This window comes from Protopterus annectens, chromosome 2.part1 (assembly GCF_019279795.1).
Source record: "Protopterus annectens isolate FY-2018-M chromosome 2.part1, PAN1.0, whole genome shotgun sequence".
NCBI lineage: Eukaryota > Metazoa > Chordata > Ceratodontiformes > Protopteridae > Protopterus > Protopterus annectens.
Window position 1 is genome coordinate 1402416541 of NC_056729.1, and position 23260 is coordinate 1402439800.

A 23260-nucleotide genomic window follows, 5' to 3' on the forward strand; every position below is an offset into this window, starting at 1 on the left:
GTGAGACAGATGCAGGCTATCCCTGGCAAAGCATTGTGGTCTGTCGATCATGTCTTCCCAGCCTGTCATGTACTGGATCCCCTTGGAATGACACCAGAAACTAAGGCAATTGTTAAAGTCAATCATTTTCTGTTTGTACTGAGGCATCATTCTGGGTGATGGTAGAATGTTGTTTAAGGCTAGGAACATACCTGCCTGGGACACATATTCAGCAAGCTTGATCGAGTCTCTTCATAAAGTCCAGGGAGGTATGTCTGAAGTCATTCACACCAACATGAACTGTGGCAGAGTCATAACAGTACCTGTTGTTGAGAGACTTGAGTGCATGGATGTTATGGAGGATTCTGGTACCTGAAAAACAAATAACCGTGACTTTCACCTTATCCAGCTTGGTGAGGGGCACATCTGTGTGTCTCACAATGGAGTCTCTTATGACTAATATGTTGGGTTTATATTTAGGTCTTAGTGGCTGTGAGACACAGGTGTGTGGACTGTGTGTGGTGTGGTGGGCAGTGGAGTTCACTTGTATTTTTGCCTCGGAGGTCTCTTTTGTTTTGGGAATGTTTTTGTTGAGGATCTTCGCATATGTGGGTGTGTGTTGTGTAGGTGTGGGTGGTGTTTGAGGTGTGGTGTTTGTGCTGACAACCTTCTCAGTGCCAGAAATACTGGCTTTTGAGGGAGAGAGCATGGACTCTAAGATATAATGGCATCTCTCACAAATTGTTTTCCTAGGTGGTAGTAGTAGAGGGCTGTCTATGTACATGAGGCAGTTGTTACACTGTCTCAGAATGCCCATATCAAACAGACTGGAAGGAGACACCGTAGAGAATTCTCCATCCATATTTGTCAGAATCTGAGGGATAGAGGCAAGAGAGAGTTAAGGGGGTAAAGGGTGGAAGGTCTAAGAGGAGTACTACTAGGTGATCACACAAGTGCTACTAAGGGAAAATTTGTAGCTGGAATACCTTGCAGTGGGTTAAATGCAGTGAAGCTGTGGTGTGTGATGTACACACAATCCCAAACCAGCTCAAATGTGGTGTTTAAATAACACAAAAAATAGAAGATTCTAGTAACAGAAATCTAGCCTCCTTTCTTAGAAATGTGCTAAAGATGAGGAACTACACTGTTAGAATACAGCTGTATCTAAGGGAAAAAAATAGTCAAAATTATCGCTCCGGCTGTGGTGTACAATTGAGCTGCAGTCTGAGGTGGTGGGCAATAAGCAAACAAGCAGAAACCCACTGAAGGGTTGGGGATTAAATACCAGAAGGTTAAAACCAAAAATAACTTTAAAAAAAGCTCAAAGATAAAAAAAATGAGGTGCTTACTCCAAGCCCTAGACCAGCTAATTTTTACTGTCCACAGACCAATCAGCACAATACTCTCAATAGAGTGAAGAAGGGCCCTTTCTTATCCAAGATGGCCTGGAAAATGTGCTCAAATCAAACAGCCACTACAAACAAACAACCAGGCCCAGAAAAAGCAACCCTGAGTTTGGACTATGCTACAGCTACTAGTTACACTATTTTAGGTAGAAAACGCTACTAGCTACACTATTTTAGGTAGAAAACACTACAGAAACACTACCTGAGACGTACCTCCCTGGACTACATGAAAAGAGACATAGAGGAGCTCTCTGAGCATGTAGCCCAGGCCGGTATGACCCTGACCTTGAGTAGCATCTTACCCTCACCAAGAATGATGCCACAATATGAAGACAAGATGATCAATTTCAACAATTGGCTTAAGTATTGGTGTCATTCAAAGGGGATCCAATGCCTGTCAGCCTGGGATGACATGCTCGACAAGCCACGATGCTTCGCTAGGGACGGCTTGCACCTGTCACCCTGAGCTTTGGATATTGGCAAAGGCTCTTGCCACCCCATAGCGCCTTTTTAGGCAAGGCTCAAAAGACAAACCCACCTCCATAGGTATCACAAGGGATAAGAAACTAAGAGTAATGCTACTCAACGCCAGAAGTCTAAACCTCAAGATGCACACACTCGAAACTCTCCTTAGCATGGAGAACATCGATATCTGTGCAGTAACAGAAACCTGGTTCAAGGCTCCCAAGAGCACCCCAGCACTACCAGGTTATACCTCATACCATGCTTTTCGGCCCCAAAACTTGTACCGAACCACAAAAGGAGGGGGAGTATCAATATTCGTCAAAGATACCCACACCTCCAGGTTGGTGGCACAGCACGAAGCATCAGAGACTATCCATGTGCATCTAACACTGGGTAAAACTGCCTTCCAGTTTATAGCCTGCTACAGACCACCCTCCCAAACCCAGGAACCCCACTCGGCCTTCCTGAGAACACTAGAAAATATGAAGGTCTCTGCAAACACCATTATATTGGGTGACTTCAACTACCCAAACATAGACTGGGAGCATTACTCTAGCTTCAACACACTAGCCCAAAGGTTCCTAGAATTTATAAACTCAAATGCTATGGAAGAACTTGTTACCACTCCCACAAGAGGGGAAAACATACAGGACCTGATCATCACCAACATGGGGACTCTATCTCCAAACCAGAAGCATATCCCTCACTGGTAAGATCAGACCATAAACTAATCTCACTGGATATTCACATCCCAACCCCACCCCCTGCCCAGAAAACCACAGTGAAAAACTTCTCTAAAGCAAATTTCACACTCCTCAAAACCGTGGTGGAATCCTTCAAAGCCCCCGGGCCTGTGGAAAATACGGCCCAGACTGCAGAGTCCTTTATAAACGCATTCTATGAACACCTTCAGGAATGCATGGATCATGCAATCCCAAATAAAACCAAGACCCAATCCTCCAAAGGCAGACGTCCTGTCTGGTGGACCCCAGCCATAAACAAACTATACAATAGAAGGAGGAAGCTACTACATGATACAGCAAAATCCCAAAAAGGGAAGGCATCTCTGATCAGTATTAGCAAAGAACTACGGGCACTCATAAAATCGTCTAAGGCCAGCTTCGAGAGAAAAATTGCACAGGACACTAAGGATAATCACAAGGCTTTCTTTAGTTATGTTAGGAACCTGAGTGGGAATTCCCAGATATGCTCAGAATTAGTCCAAAATGAAATACACCGAACCCACAGACGTTGTCAACATCCTAGCTGACAGGTTCAGCGCAAACTCCCCCCCCCCACCAAAAGGGCAAATATCTATCCCAGCAGAGTGCTGCCCTCCTGACATCTCAGATGCTCAGGTAAGAGCCGCCCTCTCCAAAGCAAAAAACACAGCATCAATGGGACCAGACGGTGTACCGGCTGCGTCCTACATGAACTCAAAGAAGAGCTAAACCCAAACATAAAACTACTGTTCAATCTCAGCCTTACTACAGGATATGTACCCAAAAAGCGGCGTACAGCAACAGTGGTCCCTCTCCACAAAGGTGGTGCCTCAACGGATCCTGGAAACTATCGCCCCATAGGCCTGACTAGCTTGGTCTGCAAAGCTATGGAAAGGATCATCATGGGCCTCATAAATAAAGATATTGGGGACCTACAGACACTGGATCCTACCCAGTTCAGCTTTGTTAAGGGTAGATCCTGCCTCTTAAGCCTGATCGATTTCTTTGAAACAGTCACCAAGGCCATTGACGAGGGGAAGGTGGTCCACACAGCCTACCTGGACCTCGCAAAAGCCTTTGATACAATACCCCACACGGGCATTATAGATAAGCTCACCAGCTTAAATATAAACCCCTATGTCACTAGATGGGTTGCAAACTGGCTCAAGGACAGAACCCACATGGTTAGAATTGCTGGAGCCATGTCAGACTCCAAACCAGTTACAAGTGGCGTCCCACAACGCTCAGTCCTGGGACCTCTCTTGTTCGGTATATATTTCTCGGAGGTACAGGCCAACACGGAAGGATTGTGGCTGACCAAGTTCGCAGATGACTGCAAACTGGGTGCCATAACTGACTCTCCAGCCGACACAAGCATCCTCCAAAAGGACCTCATAGAAACAGACAACTGGTGCCAGAGCCATGGCCTCAAGCTAAACGCCAAAAAGTGTATAGTCATCCCCTTTGGCAAAAACAAAGTGCCCACAAATTACCACATAGGTGGTAATCCATTAAGTACGGAAGAAGTAATTAGGGACCTGGGGACCCAAGTTGATAGCAATCTCTCATTTGACAACCACGTGGCCAAAGTGGTTAGAAAAACATTTTATATAGCCCACCTAATCATGAAGGGATTCACATCTAGATCAGGGGAGGTCATCGTGCCTCTTTACTCATCCCTCATCAGGCCCATAATTGAGTACAATGCTCCTTTTGGGATGTACCTTACCAGACACCTGCAGCAACTGGAAAGACCCCAAAAGTACCTCACCAAGAGGATCAAAGGGCTCAAACAGATGCCATATGCTGCCTGGTTAAAGAAACTCCAGCTCTACTCAGTGGCATACCACTTGCTCAGAGGCGATCTGTGCCTGACATATAAAGCCATGTCCAACCCAGAATTAATGGACATGCTGCACCTCAGAAAATCCCAATCCCATCGAGCTACGCGCTCGAGAGACTTGAACCTCAGCACTGAAATAAATAGGACATGCTGGAGGGACAGATTCATAACCCAGAGGCTCCCTTCACTCTGGAATAAAATCCCAGTCCAGGTTAGGCAGAGTCCCTCATTGACTCTCTTCAAGAGGAATCTTGATGAGTGGATGGGAGATCGTAGGTTTACCCCGGGTATCACTTCTGTGTCACTGTTAGACAGAGGCACAGTATACTAACCTCGAAAAAGGGCATAGCAAAATTAATTTAAAATGGGTGGCGAAAGCCAAACACACTCTGGCTAGGCTTATAAATGCCCTAGGGCAGATGGCCTAGTATGAACTTATGAACCTATGAAATGTTTACCACAGCAGAGAAACAGCACTGGAACACTAAATAAAAGTTTTAAAAATAAAAGAGCAAGGAACCTCTAGAAAATGCTTTTAACTACAAACAAATCAGTTGTATGATACACTTCTTGGTAGGAAAATCAGAACAAACAGATGCTTAACGAATGGAGAAAATTTCCAGTTAATAACTTTCAAACAGTTAAAACAGTAACTAAAATGATTTATCAGGCCCAGTAAGGCAAACATTTGCAGTACAAGAGTGCAGTTGTTTTATAGTCATAAAATACAGTAAAAAAGTTGGCAGCAGACAATAAAAAGTGCAATAAATGGTAAAGCAATAAATAGAAAAATAAGCAAGAAAACAGGCACCTTATCTTTTTTAGGAAGCTCAGAAGCCTGTAGTCGTCTGAAATCTCAGCACAGACTTGTGGCTGTGTGCTTCCACTGTTCAGCTTAGTATGAATGTTTTTCAAGTGTTTCAACTGCATCCACAGCCATCCAGAGATAAAAAAATATTTTCTTGATTTACTGCACTGGTACTTGCTTTATATAATGATCGCTACTGTTTTTGAGCGTTTTTTAAAAGCATTTACTTAATTTTGTGACAAAAATTGTCAATTTTCTGTTTGTTTGCTTTTCTAGTTCTGTTTGCCTCAAATCACTTGAAAAAGAGCAAGTTAGAGACTTTGTTTGCTGTTTAATATGCACATGAGAGGCAATTTTCCTGTGCTTTGACATTAAGAAATTCCAGGCTCATCCATCTTGTGGCAGAAAGTGTTTACCCGGTCTCTGTGAGTTGGGAAGTACTCCAGAGAGCTCAAAATGTGGTTATTTATTGGCTGGAAGGCATAGGAGTCAGTTTTCAAGATTTTTTTCTTCTATAAATCAGATTTTTTGCTGAGCTGCAGCAGTTAGCAGTGGCCTGTATAGTAGCAAATGATTTGACAGTAAAGTTTTCCTTCAAAATTAGAATTAAGTCTAAAACTTGTTAAACAGTGTGGCATTACATGGAGCTAAGCTTAAAGCAGCTAGCTTGTGCATTGAATAGCACTACCACATCCAAGCACTATATAATATCTTGCCCTTAACCACAGAAACTACGCTAGGAGGCCTCTAAAACCCAATCCTTAATCCGAAATAGCCCATCCTATTACAGGGCCAGGTAACATGGATATACAGATTCCTAATGCCTGGGCATCCTACGGCAATGTAGCAACTGGCTCATGTTCTCAGACAACCATTTATCATTGAAGAAAGTAACACAGTATGGAAGAGATGTAAATACAAAACTTATTTGGAGACAAAAATCACGCAGACAAATGATGTTCTCAAGAACACCCACACTACATCCCTCACATATACTGCTCACCACACACACACACACACACACACACACACACACACACACACACACACACACACACACACACACACACACACACACACACACACCATACACACAGATTGCCTTATACTGAGGCACTTAAAAGAAATCTTCCTAAATTTCAAAGACCTCCAAAGCTGCCTAACAGCAACACAGCTCCTTAGCAATCATTAAAACAAACATCATATAAGTCTACACCCAATGGTCCCCCAAGGGCAAAGCCCCTAAGGCAAAAACATTCTTTACCTAATAATGTTGTCACTGGGGATTTTTTTCTGTGACACAGAGATGCCTCTCTCGCCAGGCTAGACAAGGAGAGGACAATGCCTTGTTCCTTATCTGCAGCCAGGATCTGCAATATCATGCACGCAACTCTAGCCACTGCATGCCAAGTACCAATATGATTTGATTATATTACATGTGGGTGTAAATGACCCAAGATGTACCTCACTGGACTATATGAAAAGAGACACAATGGATATCTCAGAATATGAGTCAGATATGTATGTATGTATGTATAAGTTTCAACATACTCACATATTAATATGTTTACTGAATATGCTGAAACTATATAATTTCATACCAAACTAATATTGTCAGTTTTCAAGATCAAAGTACTATTTATGATAACTTATTAATTCCTGGAATCTGTGTGGCATTTATTAAAAGTTATAGTAATTTATTTTATAAAGAAAAGTCATAGGTTTATAATTTTAGAAAGTTTTACTATGTTCATATACTGTTTAGATATTTTTTTTTATGTAATTGTGAGACAATCGCAAACTGAGATTTCAAGAGACAGGTTGGCATAATGGTTATGATATCTGCCTTACAGACACAGGATGGAAGGTTTTATTTCTCACGTGGGTTAATTGGCTAGGCTTAAAATGGCCCACAAGGACAGTTATAGCCTAGTACTAATCTATGAATGTATGAACCTATAAGAGTATCATATTTAAAGTTATTTAAGTTAATTGGTAAATTGTGTTGGTGATTGTTATTTAAGGAAAGGAAATGATAGGAAATAATATTCTGAAGAAGTTCTGGTTGAATGAAGGAACAAAAGCACTTAATGTTTTTAACTGCAATTAAGTGCACAAGGGTGGGAGGTTGGCATAATGGTTAAGGTGTTTACCTGACAAACACAAGGTGCAGAATTTGATTCTCACATGGGATAATTGGCTAGGCTCAAAATGGCCCACAAGGGCAGTTAGCCTAGTACTAATACATGAAACTACGAACCTATACGTGTGGAGTAAAGACAGATGTGTTTTGTTTTTTACTTTTTAAGTCTCCGTGGGTAAATAAGGGTCAAAAGAAGCAAGCCCCACAAGCTTCTGATTTCCCCCATTTGTTGCAATAACTACCTTGCATGTAGTCAGGTTCATCTCATTTGTATTTAATTTTGTATTCCATTCCTCTATCATTTTCTGAAGTTCCAGTTCAGCATGTACTTGTAATGTCACATGATCTACATAAGCAGCTTTGCTGCTGATAATCCATAACCAGTATGAAAATCAATGGGCTCAAAACTAAACCCCGATCCACATCCAACTCCTAATGGGAACCTCTCTGTGACTGTGAAAGCTGATCATACTTGTATCATTGGGTTCTTGTTCACAGCCTGCACTATTTCTACCAATGTTGCCAGGATTTTGAACCAGCACAGGACTGCCCAAATGAGCAATCCTGGCAGCTTGTCATATTTTTCCTTCAAGACTAAGTAACATAACCTATGCAGACCACCTCAAAGCCCTATGCCTGTATTCTGTCTCCTACAGGCATTTCAGGAGGTATTTATGTCTGGTATACAAGGCATTATCAGACCCCACTCTGATGGACCTCCTTTATATCTGCAAAACAAACACCACCAGAATTACTGGTTTTAAAGACTTAAAACGTACCTGTGATATAAATAGACCCGGTGAACAGACAGGTACATATCCCAGAGATCACCTCTTCTCTGGAATAGGCTCCCCATCCATGAGAAGCAGAATTCCTCCCTAACCCAATTCAAGTGTAACTTGGGCAATTGGATGGGGAACAAGAATTTCATTCATGATTTGGTATCTATATCTCTAAAGGATACTGGCAGCCAGAAAATGGGTCATCTCCTAGGCCTCTGTTTGTAAATGTTTCATCTCCCAATCCCCTGCTTACACTTATGATGGGTACCAGAACTCGTCAGAGATTTGGGATGCAAGGCTGGGCTTAAAAAGGCCCCAGTGGTAGTTAGCCTAGTACACACCTTTGAACCTAAGAATGCTCAGCTGGACTCCTTCCTCAACTCCACCATCTGTCTCACTGCAAACACAGGGTCAGTTATGATGTATTCTGATCTGGATCTGAATTGCTTATCTCTCAACTTACTTTCTACTTTTCTGCATATCTGTTTATCAATCATCATCTCCAACACTTTTCTCATCACTAACCATATTGTGCTAAGTGCATGTTTTTGCTCTCAACTGGTCCCCAAATCCTGTCATCCTGTAACAGTTTAATCATCATGTGCAACTATGTTTTGCACTTACCTTACGTTTTTCTCCCTCTTCTGGGATGACTGGATGGCCTCCCACTCTGTAAATCCACTTCACTGAATATTCTATTGCTTCATTTTATTGTTATCTCCTGTTCGTAAACTTTGCCTCTCCATGGACGTATGAGGGCAGTACTTCCTGTCCTCACAACAACACTTTAGTCACTTTGATGATAAAAAGCTTGAGCTTTTCTTTACTTCCTACACTGGTAGGTTGGACCTCTCTCCTGAGTCTTTTTTTTTTTTTTTGTAAATAAGTAAATATCATAGTAATACTGGACATGGGCTACATGCAGCATGTCCATTTACGAATGGTACAAGCTTTGCATCAGCATTTTCTGGACTAATATCTAGCATTAGTGGCTGACTAATCCTCAGTGATTTACTAGAAAATCTAAAGTTTTAGAAGGGATGGACAGGATATAAATATGAGGCACAAATCATGGACAAATGAAAGATTACATTCAGAGATATTAGGCAAAATCAGGAACAATTAAGAGTTATGGACTGTACTGCACGTGATGTGCTTGTATGACAGCCTTTACATTTGTTTCCACATAAAAGGAATGCAGAATGAATGGAAAATTTGAAGAATGATTAACCAACAATATGCAACTAATCTTAAAACTGAAAATTACACTAAAAATCCAAGTAAAACTGCCAAAATGTAAAAATCCTGCTTCTGTAGGCCTTTCCCCCTTCTCATTGACTAGGTAATGGACTCTGCTGACCCCAACATCAGTAAGGAAACAGAACTTCCTGAAGAGTCTTCAGTGAGGGCAGAGCATGTTGTGGCTATGAATAGCACTTTCTGGAAGAGATGTACCTTAAAAAGAAAAGGGAGAATGCAAACTCAAAATGAGAGAAAGCACCCAAGGTAAACAACTAAGGAGAAAACTCATTCTGAGAACAAATAGCCTACTTTGGTTCCACCAGTTTATGCATCTTCTTTAAAGCTTAAATCATGGTAGATAGTTACCATACTTAACACGTAGCATGGTCTGAAATTCAGACGCCTGGTAGTTCAAGATCACTGAAAACTAAACACAGCTGTAAATATAAACTACCTGAACATCTGTGATGTACACAACTGTACAGCTTTTAATACGAGACTGATAATATTTAATTAGCCATTTAGGCATTCAAAGCTGTCATGTCTTTATGCAGTGCATCTGCCCGTTTATTACATTTCCACTTAAAAAGAAAGTAGGGACTTTATGAGATCTGATTCTTGTCCAGACATAATGCTTCTTCTTTAAGCCAAAAGAACCAGAGTCCTGGAATTCAGTCCATATTACATCATGTTATTGTGTCCCCGGTGAATCCAGTTAACTATGTAACTGATTTGGCTAAAAGTAATAAGTCACTTATACACACCCACCCACAACACACAGACTTTCACACACTACCAGTGGCCGTCTAAAGTTACCACCATAACAGGCACTAACTACCATCTATCCATGGCTCCTTGCCTTTGGCACAATGAAAGATATCTCAAACATGGACAATACAAATGCAAAATCTCTGGCTTGACTTGAAATACAAAGTCTTCTAAGAAGAAGGGATTAAACTTATCTCAATGAAGTCTCTGACAGATGTTTCCAAAAGCACCACACTGCTTGTCTGGATCTCCCATGTCAATTCAGCTGATTCCCTATCCATCAAATCCAGCTTACCATCAAATGTCAATCAGCTGACAGCTATGCATCAAAATTTCCTCACAATGAAAATCATCACATTACAACCAAGTATATCAAGCTACAAGTCCTTATTGGTAACTCAGTTTATCTGCCCCAGGCTGATAACGATATTCTACAAGGTGTCATAATTAGCTTATTGGTTGCTGATCTGCCCTCAGCTGTATCCTTCACAACTTGAGAGGCATTGTCAGTCATGTCAGATGGTCAGAGGGATTCACTGACCTACTGTCTATGGTGGCTCTCACAAGGAGCATGACTGCTGGCATGAACAACATTAATGAAAAGAATATCATGTATGACAGCATTCATTTTGTAGCTAGCTCTAGAAAACATACACTGCACTGAGCATGCACTGCATACTGTATATCCATATGGTGTACAGTGTATTATCACATGCTGACAGGCCTATCACCAGTACTGTCAGTACTTTGTACTTATCAGGATGTCAGAAATACGTTGTTTTATTGTGGTACAGGGTTATCCACTATTTTCTGAAATACAATGCATCATCACTAATGCAGCCATAACCTTAGTAGGAATAAGGGCTTAATGGATAACTATGGAGCCTTCTTGCAAGTCCAGATAAAACATAGAATCATTAAGCACAATATCAGAAAAGAGTTAAAATAAATGTCTACAGTACCTGTTATACATTCACCAAATTCTGCTTCCCTACACTGATTGCTGCCTCCAAAAATTTGCATCAAACCGGCTACTGAACAACTTTGCGAATAAAGTAGCATGACTGGGTATTTATGTGTCTGTACATGCATGTGTATATGCATGTGCCTGTACATGAGTGTGCACAACAGTGTTTGAGTGTGTGTACGTAGGCATACGCATACATTTTACATTTACATACACATATATATATATGTGTGTGTGTGTATGTATATATATATATATATATATATATATATATATATATATATATATATATATATTTATTTATTTTATTTTATTTTACATTTCTTGACCGGGATAGTCCGACTGGATACATGTCCATTTTCAGCGGAGGCCCAGAGAGAAAAGCTAAAGATAATAATACACATTGAACATTTAGTAAATGCTCTCTCTCTCTCTATATATATATATATATATATATATATATATATATATATATATCTCCATACACACACACACACACACACACACACACATGTATATAAAAAAAAATATTGTGAGAGAGTGTGTGTGTGTCTGTGTGTGTGTGCTCGCCAAAAGTGACTAACACTTCATGCATAATTTTGTTACTTGTGTTTTCCAAATTTTTTAAATGCTTATTTCTCGGTGGTAGTATTCCACAAACCTACTGGATGTGGGATCAGTTATGCTACTAGATATGCAAATTTCATGTTAATTAGCTGTCCAGATTTTTGGTTATTTTACCTACTTTTTAAGGGCATTAGTCGATTTTCAATCTTTTTAGGTTAAGAGGTATGCCAAAGGACATTACAGTCAGTGTAATAGCTTTTGTGTAATTGAGGAACAAGATACTAAGTTTGCACACCAGAAAGAAAGTGAAAGCTGAATAAGAACAGCTAAAAGTAAAACACAATATTAAAGGATAAAATATGACTGGCAGAAGGGTGAATGAAGAGTTTTGGATAATGTATGGTGTTGTCAAAAAGAAAAACTGAAGTCACTGGTTACTCCATTGTGATGGATGACTATTTATATATTTATTTAGCATTTGTTGACCAGGAAATTCTGACATGGACAAAACCTATTTTCAGTGGACGCACAAGGAGATATGCTCTAGAACCATGTCTTTGGAATGTGGGAAAAAACTGGAGCACCCGGAGAAAACCCATGCGAATGCAAGGAGGACATGCAGACTCTGCACAGAAGGCACCCCAGTAGAGAATCGAACTGGAGAACCTTTTGCTGTGAGGCGACAATATTAACCGCTGCACCACTATGCCACCCATTACAATGTAATGGAAGTTTTAAGGAGCTTATCATGCTTTATGTTTTCGACCCAGAAAAGGTGCTGAACATGTTTAAAGAAAGTGCAACTATAAGGTGTCAGTGTCTCTTTTATTCTTGTTAAGCAGACGCTGATGACAGGAAAGCAAAGTCTTTTAGCTTTTCTCGGTTAGGGGTAGCCACAGCAGATCACAGATCAGCAGATTGATTGGCAGTGGAGTTTTTACAGTGTTGAGTTGACAGCCTGGCACCCAACCTTCACGGAAGGCTCATGTGCACACACACAAGCACCTACCTGCATGTCTAACTCTCACTCAACTGCAGGAAGGACATTGCAGACACCACACAGAAGGCGGACCAGCCAAGAATCAAACTGGATAATCTCTTGCTGTGAGGAGACAACCCTAATAGCTGTACCACCACAGCCCAGATGCTGCTAATGACAGATATGGAGAAAAAATGTGGTCAGGCATGGGTATTTAAAAAGCTGCAGTGTAAAATAAACAGAATATGTGGACTGACACTTGTAAGGATAAATATGTCCATTGCTAATGTTTCCCATCCAAAGTTTGTAAACACTCTTCCAAAGTAAACTGCATGCTCTGTCAGCAGTCATTTTTTTACACATATAAAAAATCAGGTTTTTGTGGGATGCATGAGCTGGTCAGACTACAGCCTTCAAGGCCAGATGAGCAATGTCCTCATGAGGGGGGGGTTGATGACAAACAGTTACAGTTTCATCCTGCACATCCTGCTGTAATGAATGAGCCATAGCTCTCAACCTTCCATCTCCAAAATGAGGAACACTAGCCCTCATAATGTGGAACAAATGGGCAAAATGTGGAACACATACTAATGGCTTACTATCAACTTCAACTAGGAAAGTCATAGGATGGTTAAAATATGTTGGTTTTACTTATAAAGAAGATCTTTTAATGAATTAATGATTAATTTCTCTTTACAATGGATTTCACTTTAAAAAATTCCTAACACTGAATGCCCGACAGAGTCTTTCAATGTGGAACTTTGAGGAACTTCAAGGAACGTGAACTTTTAAGACCCCAAATGAGGTATGTTCCTCATAATAAGGTACACTTGAGAGGTATGGAATGAGCAACAGCTAATAACTGTATTCTAGTTTCAAACACATGAAATGGAACCCTTCAGAAATATTAATTTAAACCTGAGCAGAATTTACTAGTAATGGATCATAACAAGACTATTTGCTTGTCATGATTCATACTATGTCATCCACAACTGAAAATGTTAAAGTAAACATACAACTTAACAAATGTACATGAATTCAGACCTGTTCAGTTTATTGTGGAAGATGCCAGAGAATGCAGTCACTTAAGAACTTTACAATACACGAGTCGTTGCTGATGCTGGGCTTTCAAGTTAGTTTTTCATAACTTAATTCTAATACACTGCAATTTCCCTCCACACCTCAGGCTGAAATTATAATTCGTATCAGATTACCTTTGAGCTTATACTTCCACTACATGTAAGGGGGGGCAGTTGCCCATAGATACTAGCTAAAGAAGGTCTTTTTCACCACCATTTGAATCATCAGTTGTGGTGGAAGAGATGGCTAGCCAGTAAGGATGGGCAGGACATCGTACAACAGTTTTCCTTCCTCAGCTGGTGGAAGGAGCAATATCATTTAATGGAAGAATGCTGACTCGGTGGTGAAGAGGGACACATATCTACTACATGCAGTGCTTAAGGCCCTCCATGTGGTGGGCATATACGCAGCAGTTATTTCACGATGTGCACCCTTTATGCAAAGGGAAAGAAAACATTCATCATTGTATAACAAGATTGAAGAAAGAGGAACAGGAAATGTTGTCTAACCTCCAGAACAGATATATTCCAAAAGAATTCCCTAGAAAAACATATGTACCATATGACATGTAAATCACTCTAGTCAACTCATTAAGCATAAATATAAATATCTCTGAGATACCATCCGTTATGGTGCAGTGACATTAAACTTAGCACTACACACTAGGCATTTTATAGGTTATTTACATCAGATATGACCTATTAAAATTCATAGGTTCATAGATTAGTACTAAGCTAACTGGCCTTGTGAGCCATTTTAAGCCTAGCCAGTTATCCCTTGTGAGACTCAAACCATGCACCTTGTGTTTGTCAGGGAAGCACCTTAACCATCAGGCCACCCTCCCAACCCATATTTAGCATTTATTTTAATAACACAGGCATTAGAATCATGTTTAACTGTATAGGTTTATACACTGGTCTGGTTTCTTTAACTCAGTAACTTACACATCTATAGTCTGTGTAGAATCTTATCCTGCTGTAAACAAGAAATAGCTATTAAGTAACAAATTATTTCAGGGATGGCAGAAATCAATGACAATTTTGTAATCAGTGCTATTCTGACTTTATGCAGTTCAAAGAAATCTAACAGTTAAATACCTTTATGGTTTCTTCCCAAAACAACATGAAGAAATACAGCATAGTGAACCTTTTCGGAATTCTCAGCTAACTCATTTGCCCCAAGTACTAAATGAAATATTTGAATCCACAACTTTCAGTTTTTGCCAAATTTAACTAAAGCACAAGAACTCCAGAAGGTTGTAGTTGAGACATATTCCCAAAGAGCATTATATTTCTGAAGTTACAAGCACACACACAAAAACCCTATGGGTAGCAAATACATTTCATCAGTTCTGCAGGTACATTTCTTCAGTTCTAGTGGATATTTCATCACTCTCTGACAGTGAGTCATGTAAGGAGATTTAATAACTTTAATAACACAGTGACTAGACATGTAGTCTAAGCATAATGACTTCTATATTTCCAACTGAATTCTTGAGATCATCTGTCTACCATGAGACACACAAATCACCCTAGCAAACTCAACTGCCTTAAAGATATAAATTTATCCCCCATTACTCACCAAAAGCTAAATGGACTCTGGTGGTGGAGTGGGGAATGACATCCTCACTTTGACATAAGTGACCATTAAACCAAGGAAATCTAGAAGTTACAGTTAAAACAGATAGAAAAATGGAACATTTGACAGTTGGATGGTGCAGAGAAGAGGAAACTGAAAATTAACTACTGGTTGGGGAAATGGTACAGGGAAAATACACATAACAAAAGGTTATAGAAAAATGCAAATATTATACTTGCCCAAGAAGAATGCTCCTTCATTTGGTGTTGGTTACTGTGGGGACCACTAGCCTGTCCTCGCCAGAAGCAGTTTTGGCAAAGCTGGTAATTGTGACACTGTTGGCATCGGTAGCGGAAGCCCATCATGCTCTCAGACCGACAGTATGAACATTCCACAGGATGGAACACTAAGGAAATAAATGACAGGTTGCATCAGCATCAATCTGAAACATTTGTCATATGTGACGGCATGCTCCAGGACTTTGAACATGTCTGTATTGTAGCATTTTCAGCAAACTGTGGAAGCCTGCGAAGCTGTTGCCCACCATGAGCAGCACCCTAATAGTGTCTCATATAAATCAATGTCTGACTATCACTCTTTAACTTAATTCTAATTTAATTTAGTTTATTCAAATGATAACCAAGTAAGTGAACTGCTCATAATGCACCCTTTCCAGCCACAACATGTAACAGAGGAGTACGGGTAAATGTAATATGTATAGACATTTTAGAGTAGCCAGTCAAACAGTAATTTCTTGGGAGGCTGCAGAAAACCCATGAATACAGAGAAGAACATGCAAACTTCACAGAGACAATGATCAGAACATCAGGACTGAACCACAGACCCTGAGGCTGTTTATTAACTATCTTAACCATTGACCCACAGTGGCATCTTTGAGTAACCAAATGGCCAGACCATGCTGAAAGAGAAGACACATTCTACCAGTAGTCTAAAGTCTGAACAAGAACTGTTTTAGCTTTTACATTTTTTTTTCTACTTTTTCAATTCATAACAGAATAACAGGTAATTAGGACAGAAAAACTGACTAGTGGGGTTAATAAGCAAGATGTTAAATGCATAGAAATGACCACTTGGTAGCCTGATGTCATACCTACACTGGTAGTCTGCACAGGCTGTATAAATGATTGTCACCTTCTCAGTTTGTGTGCAACATTATTAGGGTACTTCCCATGTTGAGTAACAGCATCACAAGCTTCCACAGTTTCTTGAAATGCTTGAACAGCTACAGTAACTGCCAACATTTCTTTCAGAATTATATGGGGCTTTCTCTACAAAGGAGTTTATTTGCTTTGAATGGGGGGGGGTACCTGATTGGCTCAACTCCAATAGTACCAAAGGTAAGCTCTATTCCATGTGTACCTGCTTCACTTACCTGATGAACCCCAGTATGTATAAACAGAAATGGTAAGACCATGTACAAGGGCTTGATTCTAGGAAGCCTACAGGAATCACCAGATCTTCATGTGTAGCCCTGGTCATGTATTCTAGTGTTTTGAGGAAGTCTGTCATCAACCTCAAACTCTTACTGACCTTTTGACAAAAGAATCTTCTCCAAAAACATGACTTTCTCCTTTGGCAAATATACTTGTTTTCCACCATGTTAAAGGTGGTACCCAGAAAGATCCTGGTTGTGTTTGGAGTCAAGCACAATTTGGGAAAAGTGAAGGAGAACCCCCAGTTTCAGAGAAGCAGTCCATGAGATCTGAAAAACCTCTTGAAGCTCTTGTTCAAAAGAAACAAACATCCAAATAATTTATCCTCAGATATGCCACAGCAGGCATTAGGCACTTTGTGAAAATTCTGGGCCCAGTAGAGAGAACACATGGTTAGATACTGGAAATGGGAGCCCCCTGACCTGAATTTGAATCATATATGGTGATCTTTACAGTTTGGGGTGTGGAGGTATGCATATTTCAGATCCAACTTCCCTAGGAAGGACCTAGGCAAGAAACAGGGAGGATAGATCACAGGGTAAACATTTTTAATTTGGAAATCTTCAACATGGTTTGAACGATGAGAGGTCTAAAACTGGCCTCCTAGATCAAGCCTTTTTGAGAACCAGGAATATCCAAGAAGAGAAACCTTGTTCTTTGTCCTCTCAGAAGGACCTCTTCTATGTCTCCTTGAGGTATTGTTTGTTTCATGAGGGTAGAGCAAGTTCCATTAGGTTCTGCAGGTTGGAAAGGATCCCAATAAAGGGTCAGACCAAATTGAATTCAATCCTGAATTTGCTCAAACGGCACTGTTTACTCAACTGTCATGTGTGCCCGACTTTGCAGGAATTAGCTTATCCTTCTCCTACACAAGAGTCTGCTTGGGTGGAGAGATGGGGAAGAGTGGGGGTGGTGACTGGGAATTTTTTGATGAGTCATAACCCTTTGAGATAACTCACTGGGCTGCTGCCTGTAGTGTTACCAAACTTAGCTTTCTTCTTCCCCTGACATTTTTGTTTTTCAAAAGACTTTTTAGCCTGCTGGCCTTTAGTCTGACACCTCTACAAAGGTCCAAACTTTGAAGGATAGTTTCTCCTACATACATCTGCATGATTGTTACAGAATGAAAAACCGATTCACCATTTCCATCACTGCCTTTTTTCTCCAGCTTCTTGAATATCTCATGTGTTCAGTTCTCAAACAAGAAATCCTTTTCTAGAGGAGCAACAAGTAGCACTCCTTTTACATCATTCTGTTATGGCTGCAACCTCAACTAAGTGTGACCACTAATAAATGACCCGATATTGTACATAATGTATGCTGCATCAGTTGCATCACAGCCACATTTTATAATCTGCTTCCTCATCTGGTTACCCAGTTAAGTCTGCTATGTGTTTAAGGACTTTGGCAGGGTATTTGGCCAAGTACACCAGGTAGTTTTATAGCCTGATGGCCAATGTGGTTGATATAAAGATTTCCTTCCAAACCTGTTCACAATTCTGCTCTCCCTATCATTAGGTAAAGTACTGCAGCATTGGGCCAGATGGGCAACTTCTGCTGCATAAATAACCATTGGGGTCCACAAGTGGTGTTTTGTAAAGACACAGTAGGCCTGTTGAATGCTAAAGAAGTGTATCGATATTAGGGTTTGGAAATTCAGTTAAAACAAGGATGCCAAGATGAGCGTCTCTGAACATTTCAAAGACTGGAGTTGTGGCTCCTCAAAGCTCAGCAGGTAGAGGTACATTCTTCTTGGTATCCAACATTTCCTGCATCTCCTATTTGAAATATTCCTTCATCAAGGAGAGAGAGAGATTTGCGGAAGGACAGATTACCCGGCAGTGATCCTGATGACATAGTGGCCTTCTCATTGGAATCTTACTCTAAAAGGAAGGGCAACTGAGGCTAGGGTAATTCTTCTTTCTCCTCCTCCAAAATACCCATATCTCTGACATATATGAGAAGTACAGCCAAATTCTCCACCATCTGAATAATAATCTAAAATCTTGAATGAGGAAGGTCTCCTTTTTCCTTTAGTGTGCTCCCAGTGGAAAGTGCAGAATGACTTCACATCACTGTCAGACCTTGAGCAAAAAGCCCTTCACAAATCTCTAAAATCCTGTATAGTCTAGCTCAACTGAACTGCTACATCTCATAAGGATGCAGGTATGGTGGTGCATGGCATTCCTCTGTCCGTGGCTTTCCTCTGTCCATGGCTTTGGGGACTGAACTAGTAATGGGTAGGCAGTGCCTGTTAAAGCCAATCCTGCACACTCAGATGGTCTACCTGATGTAGACTATGGCTGCCCTAGGACAGGGAGGTCCAATGTTTGTAGGTTCAGAAGTACCAGAAGCATGATATTTGGCCCAGGAAGCCATGTTAGTTTCTACCTGCATGTCTACCTCTGGAGGGTTCAGAGAGGCTGGGAGGGGAAAAGGCATCACCAACTGGGACTGAGTAATTGTCTCAATGTTTGTGGTGTCTTTGGGACAGAACAGGAGTAACTTGTTGCTCTTTATGGATCTCTTAAGGGTCCTTGTTCCAATGCCTCCACATGGACGTGTTTTTTTAAACTGCCTTCTTGGGTGGAAGGAATTCCTCTAAAGACGTTGAAGAATGCTCAAGCACATGCATAATGGCTTCTAATTGTTTTTCTGCATCAGCCACGCAATTAGATTGTTCTCCCTGCCTATTCTGTTTTTTCTAATAGAAGCCATATAAATTTGGCAACTGAATAAAGAGACTCTAAAGCACTTAGGATCATAGAAGATTGCCAAGCTATCAACTTGGAGGTCATTTTAAGTCTAGCCATTTCAACTCAATGTAATACTGTAGAAGTACTAGTCAGTACCCAGAACTGCATTTAGTGAAGACTGCTCATGTTCAGGAGGGTTGTGGACGCTATCCCCAGTAAGAATTTAAGGTGCCCCATCCACTCATCCAGGCTCCTCTTGAACAGTGTCACAAAGGTGCTCTGTTTCACATGAAGTGGCAGTCACTGGAAAATAAGTCTGTCCCTCCCGCATGTCCTACTTAAGTCTCAGGTCATATTTAAGTCCCTGGAATGAATAGCTCTAGACCCATTTGATTTATGGATATGCGGTAAGTTCATTAGGTTTGGGTCTTGGGTTGCTCTGTAGGCCAGGTATAAGTCTTCCCTAAGAAGTCTATATGATATGGTGTATAGTAACAGGGACTCTAGTCAGTCCACGTAAGGCAAATGCTGAAGGCCCTTGATCTTCTTTGTTAGAAACCTCTGAGGTCTCTCTAATTGCTGTGGCCACTTAGTACGGTACATGCCGAATGGGGCATTATTAATTATGGGCTGGATAAGTGCCAAGTATAGGGGGTTATACCTTCTTTTGCTCTTGACGCAATGCTTTTACTAATCAAGTGAGCTACATAGAAAGTTTTCCTTACAATGGTAGACAGATGGGGGTCAAAGTTAAGGACATGGTCAACCTGTGATCCCAGATCCCTTACCACTTCATGGGTATAGTTATTGATTTGATAGTGTGAATGGACATTGTTTGTACCAAAGGGAACAATGATGCATTTCTTTGCATTCAGTTTGAGACTGTGACTAATACATCAGTCGTTCGTCTGTGTGAGACCCTTCTGAATTATACTGACGTCATTTGGGGATTCACTGATCACACCTTGTTTGCAGTTGTCTGCAAACTTGGTCAGCCACATCCCTTTAGTTTTGACCTGAACTTCTGAGAAGTATATACTAAACAGTAGGGAGTCCAGCACTGATACCTGTGGCACCCCACTGGTAACAGGTCTGCTGGTTGATGTGAAGTCACCCACTTTGATAATGTGTGTCCAGTTTGTCAGCCAATTGGCAACCCATCTTATAATAAAAGGGGTTTCCTAAGTTCATCAGTAATGACTGAATGGGACTGTGTCGAAAGCCTTTGCCAAGTCGAGGTACACTGTGTGCACAGATTTACCCTCATCAATGGCCTTGGTCACACTTTTAAAGAAATCCACCAGATTTAACAGGCAGGATCTGCCCTTAACTGAGCCAAATTGGGTAGGATTCAGGGTTTGGAGGTCACCTATGTCTTTATTTATCAGATCCATAATGATACGGTCCATGGCCTTACAGCTGACTTGATTCTCTAGGTCTGTTGCTAGGCCACCTTTGTGCAGGGGAATAACTGTAGCTGTTCTCCATTCTACAGGAACAAAAGCCTGTGGTTAGGCCTATGACGGAAAAGGGTACTTAATCGTGATGCTAGTTCATGCTTTAACCTGTTTAGAAGACAGCCTGGGATGTCACCTGGTCGCATAGACGCCATGGTCTTTACCCTGGACTGAGCTTTGAGGACCTGCTCTTCAGATATGTAAGGTGGGGGGGAGCTTGGAAAGAGGTTTTGTTGCAAGTCAGAAGGGGACAAGGGAGTGAAATTTTCACCAAACCTATCCGCTAGCAGGTTCGCTATCTCTGTGGGGTCAGTGTGTCTGATACCGTTTGCCACCAGTTCTGCACATGTTTGGGTCCTACCCTTTAGGTTATGTACATAGCTGTAAAAGGCCTTATGGTTATCCTTGGCAGTACTTGATAGGTTTCTCTCAAAGGAGATTTTGGAGGATTTCACAAGTCATCGTATTTGTCTATTAAGGCTGGGAAGGGTGCTTTTCCATTGTTGGGTCCTTGTCTTTGTTTTTTTGGACAGCAACTTTTTGTGTTTATTGTTGAGCTTGTTGATGATGGAAGTCCACTATGGCAGCTTGATTTTACTTGGGGCTCTGGGCTTTGATTTTCTCTGGTACAGTTGAGTTTATACACTTATGCAAGTGAATGTACGGGGCTTTCGTGTAAGCTTTAGTGGTTACCACTTTCAGCTTGTATTGAGACCTGGAATGCATTTTTACCTTCACCTAGGAGGGCGTAGTTTGCCTTGGTTAAGTTTTTTAGTCTGATTTTAGTCTGATTTCACCCTTTGTGAATTCTGGTGTTAGCATCAGTTCGATGGTGACTGATTTGTGGTCAGTTTTAACAAATGAGCGTCCAACAAATGCAGCAGTGCATCTGTTTGACATGTTAGTGAGGACCGGATCTACAATGTTTGTTTCTTTTGTTGGGGTATGGACAATTTGCTCTAGGGCGTTTGAATTCAAAGTCAAGGAACTTTTGTGCTAGCGAGTTTAGGCTACAGTAGGTTTCCCAGTTGATGGTGGGATAATTGAAATCCCCCAGAGCCAGTTTGTATGGTAAAATTTGGATCGTCTTCAGTTTGGTTAAGTACACTTTGTGGGTGTTGTGACCCATGGAGGGGGATCTATAACTGGCTAGGACTTGAATAACCTGGACCTGGAGTAACTCCATGGAGTTGTCCAGTATAACTAAACGTGAGGTGAATTTATCTCTAATACAGATTGAAATACCACCTCCTTTGGTTTTCACACTTTCATTTTGCAGTCTAAAGGTGTGGAAGGCATTGTAGCCTTGCAGGACTGTGGTACACTCTGAGGCCTTAAACCAGGTTTCTGTGACTGATCTTCTAGTGACAGAAGTGTTTCCAGGGAGTGCAGTTTTTGGTTTAAGCTCCTATCATTTAGCAGCATGACCCTTATTTTGTTCTGATTGGTTAATTTCACATTGGTAACGTTGTTTTTTAGACCTTGCCTAAAAACAGCACTATGGGGGAGGCAAGAGCCTTTGCCAGCAGCCGAAAGCCTAGGATAGCAGGTGCAAACCGTCTCTGGCAAAGTAGCAGGATTTGTCAACCATGGCTTCCCAGCAGGAACTGGATCCCCTTGGAATGACACCAAAAACTAAGTCAATTATTGAAATCAATCATTTTTTTGTTTATACTGTAGCATCATTCTAGGTGAGAGTAATATGCTGCTCAAGGCTAGAGACATACCTGCCTGGGACACATACTCCTAGAGCTCGACCATGTCTCTCTTCATATAGTCCCGTGAGGTACATTTCAAGTAATTCACACCAAAATGAACTATGACAGAGTCATAACGGTACTTGTTGTTACGTGACCTGAGTACTTGCGTGATTTGTGAATCCTGGCACCTGACAGGTAGCTGACTGTGACTTTCTCCTTGTCCAACTTGGTGAGTGGGACATCTATGTGTCTCACTACTGAGTCTCCATTGACAAGAAAACTTGTTTTTTGAGTGTTACGCCTTATGGGCTTGGTGGGTAAGACTCTGGTATTGCTATGTGTCATGGGTGCTGTGCAGACTGCATTAGTTGTAGCAGACTTGTGTTTTGGAGGTCTCTGATGCTTCGGTAAGTTTTTCGAGAGAACTTCCGCATATGTGGATTTACGTGTTTTATGTGCATGAGTAGTGGTATGTGAACCTTATACAAGATCTGACACCACCAGTCACAAAAGCTACACAAGGTAATGCAACCTCTCTTTCTCTCCCTCTTTTTTTCTTACTCCACAGAGCTGACCTGATGGTTTCTCTATATGCACTCAATCACCCCATTCATTTTGTGCCAG

General features: G+C 41.0%; 1 protein-coding gene across 1 annotated transcript in view; it reads right to left on the reverse strand.

Annotated features, from left to right (window-relative positions):
• The window catches only part of DTNB (dystrobrevin beta), a 2387431-nt gene that overhangs the window by 1463104 nt on the left and 901067 nt on the right, over positions 1 to 23260 (reverse strand). Inside the window, exon 9 of the mRNA XM_044062883.1 lies at positions 15569 to 15735. Coding sequence (XP_043918818.1) covers positions 15569 to 15735 — 167 coding nt within the window. The remainder of the gene's footprint in view (positions 1 to 15568; positions 15736 to 23260) is intronic.